At 46.8% G+C, this 10,202-nt stretch overlaps 1 protein-coding gene across 4 annotated transcripts in view; it reads right to left on the reverse strand.

Moving 5' to 3' along the window:
- LOC101942751 (transmembrane protein 255A) overlaps nucleotides 1-10,202 on the reverse strand; it is a 54,105-nt gene that overhangs the window by 20,358 nt on the left and 23,545 nt on the right. For all 4 annotated transcript variants that reach the window (XM_042851087.2, XM_008169029.4, XM_065579170.1 and 1 more), the window contains exon 4: nucleotides 682-771. In XM_042851087.2, the coding sequence (XP_042707021.1) occupies nucleotides 682-771 (90 nt within the window). The remainder of the gene's footprint in view (nucleotides 1-681; nucleotides 772-10,202) is intronic.

The raw sequence follows: 10,202 nt of genomic DNA on the forward strand, positions 1-10,202 counted from the left end.
ATTCTAGGGGTTCACTCTCTAAAATATGGCCCAGGAGCAACTAAGGGTGTAGGGCCTTAACCTAATATATGCCAATATAGCTAATAAATCTAAGATCTCAGCTGGTGCTTTGACCCCACTGCCTACCGTACAGACCAATATTGTCACACTGTTTCCTGATGCTCCCCCATCTGTCTGTCTGTATCCATTTGTTGTCTCTTGTCTTATACTCAGATTGTAAGCTCCTTGGGGGCAGGAACAGGGAAATCACCAGCATCTATTCGATGGTATGTCTCCTTACACAAATTTCCAGGTCACTAAACTCTTCCCACTATATCTCACTGCTGCCCATCCAGCTGCAACACCAGAACAGTAACATGTATACAGAGCCTTTCACTCTGATGTGCTTTACCAGTGAAACCTATCACTTCATCCACCACTGAAATCAACTACTGCTCAAGTTAGGTGGCTGTGGAACTCTGCAGAGAAAATGAAGATCACACATTGGATGGTAACTGAAGAGGAATATTGTATCTGAAACGCTGGCCAGAGAAACACAGTACAGAGAAGGCAGAAAAGCTTTGCTGAGTTGTCTTTTAGAAGGTATTTTCCCTTCAGTTCAGACATGGGATTGATCCACTACGGTGTGGAATGCAGAGAGTGTAGGTATAGCAGCATGCACATTCCTTTGGAAATACTTACTATGTGTCTGGCAGCAAAGACACCATCAACTATGGCACAGCAGAACGCAGCAATGACTCCAAAACTGATGAAGACAATGGAGGCAACTAGCTGTGGAAGGAAAACAAAGCAAAGTATCATCTGCGTCTACAAAATGTTTACTACTTCACACTTACATAAGGAGATTTATAAAACCTATCTGTCCCAATCAATAAACGGCCAGAATGGTCCAAACACTGCCCTAGGCTGCACACACGCAGTTCTCACTGAAATCAATCAATCGGATGCACATCAAAGGCAAGAGTTTGTCACCAAAGACAGTGTTTGTGAATGCATCACAACCCATGTGACAACTATACAGCAAAACAGCACATGATTCTCTGCTGGAGAAGCGTATTGGGGATTTTCTGTTGTAACGTAAGGGTAATCAAGACTTACAAGTGCTACGCTAAGTGTTGTAGCAATTGATTTGCTGAACTAGTCAGATGTGTTGCTATTTTTAAATTTGCTGTCACACAGTAACACGTATTCCAGTTGTTAAATGAACAAAAATACTTGGGCTGTTTCCAAAGAGTTTGTTATTGACTGAACATGCTTGGCAGCAAATGACAGATTTATCACTCTTCTTGATTTCTAGATCAAGGTCATCATGTGCTGAGATTATATAATTTTTATGGGAATCCCTACAATGGGCTAGATATTCAAGAAAGGATGCTTCATATATAAAACCCTGAAACCAGAAGACACATGCCTAGCCTAGGCCGTCTGTATTACAAGACCATGTCACGTCTCTCTTTGACCCATCTGTATATGGTCTAACAGAGCCTGACCCTGGAAGTTCTCTGCATGCAGGGTTCCATTTGTCTCCAGTGGCAGTTCCGGGTATGGAGGATTTGCAGGAATGGACCTTTATGCTGTAAAGTCATCAGGGAAGGGACCATGTGCCTGATTCTCCTCGCAAACCTGCTCTACACCCATGTGACTCCATTGCCTTCAGTAGAGGTCTCACTTAGGTCCGATCCTGCCACCAATTCCACATAAAGATCCTTACAACCATGGCGAGTCCCTCTGAAGTCAGCAGAGCTCTACGCAGGCACAAGTCTGCCTGCAAAGATCCAATTGCAAGATCAGTGCCTTGCTCCTGACTGCGAGTATAAGACAAGAACGAGGCACGTTGAGAAACAACTAATTGTTTTACTGCCTGGTATTCAGTAGAGCTGAGTGAAGGACTAACGACAGGACTCCAGGCCACCCAACTTTAGACTTTGCTACACCACAAGCCAGACTCAGTGAAAGATTCATTGAGAGTCGCCAACCTTTTGAGCAAGCTCAGAGCTGATTTCTGGGCAAGTGCTGAATCCCAGACCAAATTCTTGGTTTCCCTTGATTTTGAGTCGAAACTCTGAATTTCGCTTTGATTTTCTGGTTGCATTTGGAGCCCAAATATCACAGTTAAACTCAGGAGGTCTGGATCCACAGAGCTGGATCTCCATGAAGCCAGACCACGGTGTTTTGCAAGGCTCCAACTTTCAGGAACAAGAAAACAGGGAGATGTGCAGTTAATGCGAGTCCCTCTCTAGACAGGATCTGGCCAACTGTGTATTGCACCCTGCCCACATGGGGACGAAGCCCTGAGGCCACAGGGTTGATACTTCATCCCGGTGGCCATCCAAGTTGGATGGCAGAACCGTAGCACTGGGTGTCACCACTACAACCTGTCTATGTATCAGGAGATTGATTCACTGAGCTGAATGATCAAATACTGATGCACTTTAGGACTGAACGTCTCCCTGCGCTTGAGAGAGAAGGGCTCAGGTTACCTAGCCCTCCTGTCCAACTTGCTGTGCGGAGGAGTTTCTTGCCTCCCTCTTCTGGCAGCTGTTCTTTCACCCACTCTCTTTCTTCCTCTATTGGGGGGTGAGGGAGCTAATCTCACTTGCGGCTTTTCTTCCCCACATTCCAATTGATTTCAACATCAGGCAAATAATCCCATCTCCGGTGTGGAGAAGAACTGCACAGTGGCAGATGCAGCTGTCCAGAGACACAAAGTGGGAGAACTGGCTGGCTACCATCCCAGTCACAGCAAGAGCTGTGGTGCCTCAAGGTTGGTCCCCTGGCCCCTTGAAAGCAGTGACTCGGTTGCAGCAGCTCAGCATGAGACTTCTAAATTATATTATGTAACGACGACAAACACAAAAATTCCGGGAAATTCGCTGTCGAAAGTGATCTGCCAGGGAAAAAAATAATGGGTTTGTGTCCTTTTTTGCACTTCTTCCCAATGTCTAAATAAAAGACCTTGTTCTGCCTGTCTTCTCCATGAGAAACTCAGGGCTCCTCTACCATGTTTCTCCTGGAAGACTCCACGGACAACTGGAGAATGGGTGGAATTAGGACACCACTAGTGACAGTGAAAGCGGAGCGAAGCAGAAAGGATATTCAGTCAGGCTGTGTTTTTTTCCTTTTTTCCTATCCTATCTCCTAGAGCTGGAAGGGACCTTGAAAGGTCATCGAGTCCAGCCCCCTGCTTTCACTAGCAGGACCAAGTACTGATTTTACCCCAGATCCCTAAGTGGCCCCCTCAAGGATTGAACTCACAACGCTGGGTTTAGCAGGCCAATGCTCACTGAGCTATTTGCTACCACCCATTTTACTCAAACACCTGACAAACTTTTAGAAGAAAAGCTCTCCTGGCTAACGAGTCATCCCCCCTCCACACTTTCAATGAGGGACTGAGGAGCACATTCCAGCTCTCTGGACCTCCATGGAAACCTGCAGCCCTAAAGAGGGCGGTCAAGACTGGCTAATCTGCATAGTGCGAAGGGTTTATTTATTAAATAGCCAAATTTAAAATGTTAAAAATATAACAAAGGAATGGGGAGAGGCAGAGCAGACCCCCAATCTACCCTGCTTTAAAGATCATCTTTAAGGGTATGTCTTCTCTGGGGAAAAAAGCAAGGTTAACTCACATTAGCAAACTCAGGTTAAAAGAGCAGCAAAGACACTGCTACTCAGCCATGATCAGCTCAAGTTCAACCCCACGCTCTCCTACAGGCTTCAACCAGTGCTGCTCGCCCAAGTTAAAAGCCAAGGTGCTGTGTCTTACTTACTGCTATTTTAACCAGGTTAGCTAACCTGAATTAAGAACACTCCTCCCCCCCAGTGAAGACATGCCCTAAGGAAGGCTTGGCCTTCTGTTGAACGGGCTAAGAACAAATGCCGAGCCTGCCCTTCCTAATGAACTGTCTTGGTTGGATATTGCGGCCCGAACCTGCCTGCCAAAGTGCCTATAGAAAACAACCGTTTGATCATCCCCTTGCCAAAATCCACTTGACTTGGTAAATAAGCATGGGGAGGGGAGAGAGCTCCTTGCTATACACTATGAATCTCTCCAAGCCTTCTCTGACCTCGTTTCCACTTGGTTTCACTTTCCTGCATTCCAGGAGAATGAGACGTCCCTTTGGAAAGGTTGCTGTTGTATTCCACGCACATATCTGCCACAGGCTTGAAATACTGTGATTTTCTCTCTCTCTAAATTATCCTTGTCTCTTCAGAAGCCAGTTCAGTGTGTGCTGAGGGATAGGGAGAGGAGGCATGTATATATGTGAAGGACTAAAAGTTGTTCATTTTGTCAAGGTTTTGTTTTCACCCTTAAGAAAAGGCAGCCCTATAGCCGGATTGATGGGCTACTTCACAAGACACCGCTTGGAGGGAATTGGCATATTTCCCCTGCAGAACAGAGAAATGCTCTAACGGTTGTTTCCTATGCTTTTTCCACTCTCTGATGTTGAGGAAATTGGTCATTCGTTTACTGGCAGAAATGGAAAGTTGCTGTTGCCTGTATGAATGGGCTGCTTTGGTAGAAGGTAGTATAGGGGTAGCATGGCATTGCCAACACTTGCAAATTTACTGCAAGTCTTTTGGTATTGGGTGTTTGTCTTGATGTCCCAGCTCCTGGAGTCATGTGACTACTTAAGACTCTCAAAATGCAAGTTTCTAACCTGCCTCGTTATGGAGGGAAGTTTAAAAATGTGAACCCCGGTCCTCAAAAACCAGAAGCCAAACACAATCCCAAATTATCATCTTTAAAATCTCATGATTTTTAAGCCAGCCTCACTATTTTCAGCCAGAGAAAAAGTCGTTTTACAGAGCTGGGATCATGTATCCACCTCATTACTGACTATAATATTCAGTTTGCTGCTAGGGAGGAACTGAGGGGCTTAGCAGGAAGCTTAAGGAAGTCCTGAGCTCAGGTTACTGCCTGCCAAAGTTACCTGGAAAGGGCTGGCTTATTTCTTTATTTGAAACACTTTCTGCTGTGTCTGTCACAACTCCACAAAACCACCTTAGCCACTGAGGTGCCTCTCAGGGAGAGCAGAAAAATGCTAAGGCCCCGACAGAAGAGACACATCACCGGAGGGGGTGTTTTTTAGCCTTCTGTGATCAAGAGACAAATCAGCATCAGCCCCTGAGGTCTCCTTCCCACGTGAGGCAGGGATCAGCACAGAGAGCAGGAAAATCCAGGTTGGGGACTGGATGTGTTTGAGCCTGTCAGAGTGAATGAGGACAAAGAACCTAAAATTTGCCCTGTCTTGATCAAGCCACAGAATAGCACTTGTCAGTGAAGGTATTCACTGGGATCCAGTTACTTTAAATGACTTAAAAAGAAGAGAGCAAATGCAACTGGCTCCTGGAAGCAAGCAAAACAATCACCTCTACTGCCAGGCTGGTGATGCAAGTACACAAACGTTCTGCTAAGCAGGCTGCATTATCAAAGTGATGATGGGAGGTTGGACAAATAAATATACACATTCACATGGAGGATGTTCACAAGCAAGGAGTGGCACATAGCCCATCTGCTTGCAGGGACACAAGTTCTCCAGACTAAGGGGAAATTGACTGGGATAGCTATAGTGGAGTAATTACTACAGAAGAAAGTCACTTTTATTCCAGAATAGATTGTCTACACAGGGGAGTTGTACCAGCATAGCTATAGCAGAATAATTATTTCGCCATCGCTATGTTGGTCAATCTCGCAGTGTAGACAAACCCTTAGAAAAACCATGCAGGTTGGCCAAGTATGCAATTGAGGCAGCTTAATGCAAGCCTGAAATCTCCATTAGAGGAACGTTAGCCGGGCGTGGAGCAGCTACTGGCTCAGGCTATTAACTCACCTTGAAATGACACAAGCAGATCTGAAAGGAAAGTGGTAAGAGAAGGCAGGAGATGAGGAGCGTAATGGGGAGTAGAGGCAGCGTGGGATGGAAAAGACAGGAAGGAGAGGAAAAAAGGAAGAGGAGAATGAGAGAATAGAAAGGGAATGAGGGGAAGAAGTGGAGGGAGAGGAGAAGAGAGGCTGGGGCTGTAAGAGGGAATGACATTGAGACAGCATACACTTAAGTTTCTTCTACAGGGAGCGTGTCAGAGAGACGCTCTCCCCAGGAAATGCTCTCCACACTTTCCCAGTGAAAGCCAGAAGGTGAATTCTCTCACAGTGGCTCTCGGGATGAATCATGGCCAGGTCCTCAGTGACAGGCCCCGAAGTGCCAAGCAAGACATCTCTGTGCAAACACTACACTGGTGTGCTGCACTCTGCACTGGTGGCCCAGTTGGAGCCTAAGATGTAGCTGTTGGCCTACACAAAGCCATGTGTAGCTGCAGGTTGACGTTAGCAATTATCCAGAACAGTAGAGATACTGCAGAGCCTCTCAGCAGATTTAGGGCAGTGGAAGGGAGAGAGGGAAGATGGCACCTGCACAATTAGGTCAGTCAATTGTTTATTTTCTCCCTTCTTTAAAAGAACTTTCTAAATGGAGGATAATGCCTGAGACTTTCTCTTGTCCCACAGCTAATAAACATTTCTGTTGGCAGCGTGCTAGCAGCATACTGTGGTGTTACTCTGAATAAACCACTGTGATTACTGAAGGGTTCCTTCTGCAAACATGTACTGAGTGTCTCTGTGACTTCCTGTGTAATAGATGTTTGCAGGATCAGGTCCTAAATTAGTAAACCATTGTATTTTATTAGCCTCTCGTGTAAACATTACAGAGTTTCATCTCTTCTGGTAGGAGTTCCACGTCCACTGCACAATCACAGTTAAAATAGGTACCCGGATCCAAATATCATTTTTTATTTGGCAAGCATAACTGACTATAGTTCCTCTGTATCTTCATGGCAATTTAATTTCTATTCTGCTACTGGAGAGGCTACCCAGGACATGATTATGGAAGCATCGTTAGCAGCTCTACAATGAAGGGTGTGCTGAGTTCTAGTTTATGCAGGGAAGAAAGCCCTTCTGTTTGCTGTGACAAATATGTACTCTACACTGTAATATGTGGAACCAAGGGTAAGAGAGGCAATGGGTCAAATGCTTTTCCTCGGTGCTGATTAATTCTGCTGGAGGCTTTTACCAAGCTAATGCACCGAAGCAGTTCATGGAGAAAACAGTATTTTGAAAGCTTCACCCAGGCCCTAAACAATTCAGGGAATATTATGTAAACATGCCAGGAGCGTCTGACAGGAATAAAGGGCCAACAGCGGACACACTCAAAACACAGACAGGAACAGTGTTCCAAGCGCTAGCTCCTGTCACAGCAAAGGTGCAATCATCAGCCAACGTAAGGTCATGGTGTGGTCCTTGCTGGGGTCACAGATACCTTTTTGGACAGGGCCCAAGGGTGATGTCCTGATCAGGTAACAAACCAGGCCTGGTCTAGAGGTGAACATGAGATTGACCTCGCTACATTGCTAAGGGTTGTGAAAAATGTTGCACCTATATTGCCCTAGTTAGGCCAAACTAACCCCCAGCGTAGATGTGACCAGGTCGATGGAAGGATTCTTTTCTTCCGTCAACATAGCTACCGCCACTCGGAGAGATGGATTAACTACATCGACAGGAAAAGGCCCTTCCATCGATGTAGGAAGCGTCGAGGCTGCTGCTGTAGATAGACGTGCCCTGAGACGAGGTTGCTCAGGGCTTTGAAAAAAGGCCACAGAGCCAACTTCAAGTCACTCTGTTATTTTATAGGCAGCCCCATAGAGAATGCAGGGCAGAGGGCAGGAGTAATATGATTGTGGTTACTCAGCCAGCGCCTGACTATGCTGGTGCTGCAGCACCGTGAGCCTGCTGCAAGCAGCAGACAACCCTGCTGGAAACCCTGCTGGGGGAATGACCACATCACAAGGGAACGTGTTGCTGTTGCAACAAATGTGGGTTGCAACAAACATGGGTGGGGTTAAGTGAAACAAACACCTTCATACCACATCAGACACATGGGGTCGGATTCTCTGCTATAAGCTAGCTCTGCAACATTTGTCATGCACCTCCTGCAGCAAGACATCTTGTTAAGGTGCGAGAGCCACTTTAATGTATGGAACTATACATGTACTCCACAGTGAACAGAGCACTCATGAAATGGAGAGCTGGACAGCACTGGCTAGCACTAGGATCAGCAAGGGCAGGTGCTTCTCCAGTTTTGCCAACTCACTTTGGCCCTGGCCAGCAGCAACCCCTATTCCTGGACTTCTCCTGCAGGGGCGGCCAACCGTGCCAAACTGTATTACTGGTGGTGATGAATGTGGAGGCGCTCGACAATGAACATTCATCTGTACCCCCAAAATGTGCAGGATTTCTGAGTGTAGGATGGCCACTCACGCATTCCTGGAATATGAGACATTCCAGTACTTCCAGGAATGGTGTGAACCCCACCCCGCCGGTGTGACCTCACATAGTGCGTGCAAGATCACGCCAACAGGGATGGAGCGGCGCGCTCTTCAAAATGGTATCCGATCCTGGACAAAACCATGTTTGGTTTTGTCTCAGTACTGGACGGGGGACAAATCATCCAAAGAGAGGGCTGTCTGGTTTAAAACTGGATGAGTGGCCTCCGGTTTGTTGGAATGTCAGAGAGAGCAGACAGTTTCATCGCACAGACGTAAGACCTGTAATTGCAAGCCATTACGGCTGAAGGCGTCTAGCTGCCAAACAATGGAGCAACCATCACTGGAGCAGTATCTTAGGCCTGGTCTACACTGCAGGGTTAGGCTGACGTTAGCTGCCTGGCATTGGCCTTGCTGTGGAAGTGTCTTCACTTAAATTTGGCTCCCGTCGACGTAACTGCCTCCCTCTGCCAATATAGTAACACCACCTCCTCATGTAGCGTAGAGTCACAGTTGATGTAATTTGGTCAATGTGGTGTCAGTTTAGACACTGCGTTGCTTACATCGACTGTTACTGGCTTTCAGGAGCCACTTCACTATGCCCCATGATGACAACACAATCGATACAAGCCCTTGTGGTTAGGACACGCACTGTCGACACCAGGAGCCCAGTGTGCGCACACGCAAGTGATATAATAACTGCGGTGGTTGTATGCCGGTGTAAGTTAGATTGACATAATTTTGTTGTGTAGACATGGCCTTAGACGCTCTGGCTGGGCCACTGGGAAAACCAGTCTGAGGCTAAGGGAAGTCTTCACATCTGGGCCCTGTAACAAAAGCCATTGAGCAATATAATAATTGGATTCACCCACAGCCAGGGCAGGTGGGGCTTTGAGAAAAGGGTGTTCCTTGAGGGGGAAACCGTAGTCAAGGAGACAGTGGAACACACTGACACTCTGGAATCAAACCAGTGACCTGGCTGGGGCCCACAGCTCCTGGGCTTCCTAAAATAATGAGAGTTACAGGACCAGAGCAAGCCCAATTTAAGAAGGAACCATCTCACGTAGCTAGTAGTGAAGTGTAAGACTGGGTGAGTAAACCTGCATGCAGCTGTTTGCTGCTTTGAAATCCTTTTCTCTAATGCTTTGTTCCATTCTCTAACAAAGCTGCTTGTTTTATGAAGGCTGTCGATCACATGTTTCCCAAGGGAAGAAATGCAGGTGCCTAGTCAGGCTGCATGGTAATAAGTGGGTGGCACCAGCAGGGTGTTGTACCCGGATCCCAGTCTAACAGTAGGAAATTCTCCTCCCCGAGACAGATAGTGCATGAGGCCAAACACCGGGGTACACTCAGGGAGCCCAGCAAGGGGAGCAGCAGACCTGTAACTCTGACACAAATTTTGCAGGACAGGCAGAGATCCACATTATCGTTCTGACTAAACTAGTCTCTACAAGCCCCATTCAGGAGTGGTGGCAGTAACTTCCTATGTACTCGAGTGAGAAATGGGCCAAATCATTCAGCATCCTTTGGGGAGGACCACCTCCTAGAGGCTGGGCTCAGCTTTGCATTTAGTTTGAAGGAAGACTTCTAAGCAAGGAATGGGATTCACAAACCCCTATAGTTCCTACAGAGCAGTGGCTTCCAAATTGCTCTAAGGACCAATTTTTGGTGGTCTGCAAAGAGCTGGCTGTTCCCACAAAGCTAACCCTCTCTGTTTCCCCCACTCAATCACGTTAAAAAGAGAGCGTAGGATACTTTAAGTGCTTTCCCCCACGTTAGTTTTCAGTGTAAGCAATTATTGTAATTGCCACGGGGCTGCGGCACAATTGTGGATGGGAGGGGAGTTGTGCACGAGACAGTCGTCCTGTTCAGAAATGGTCTACAGT

Source organism: Chrysemys picta, unplaced genomic scaffold, assembly GCF_011386835.1.
Source record: "Chrysemys picta bellii isolate R12L10 unplaced genomic scaffold, ASM1138683v2 scaf133, whole genome shotgun sequence".
In the NCBI taxonomy this organism is placed as follows: domain Eukaryota; kingdom Metazoa; phylum Chordata; order Testudines; family Emydidae; genus Chrysemys; species Chrysemys picta.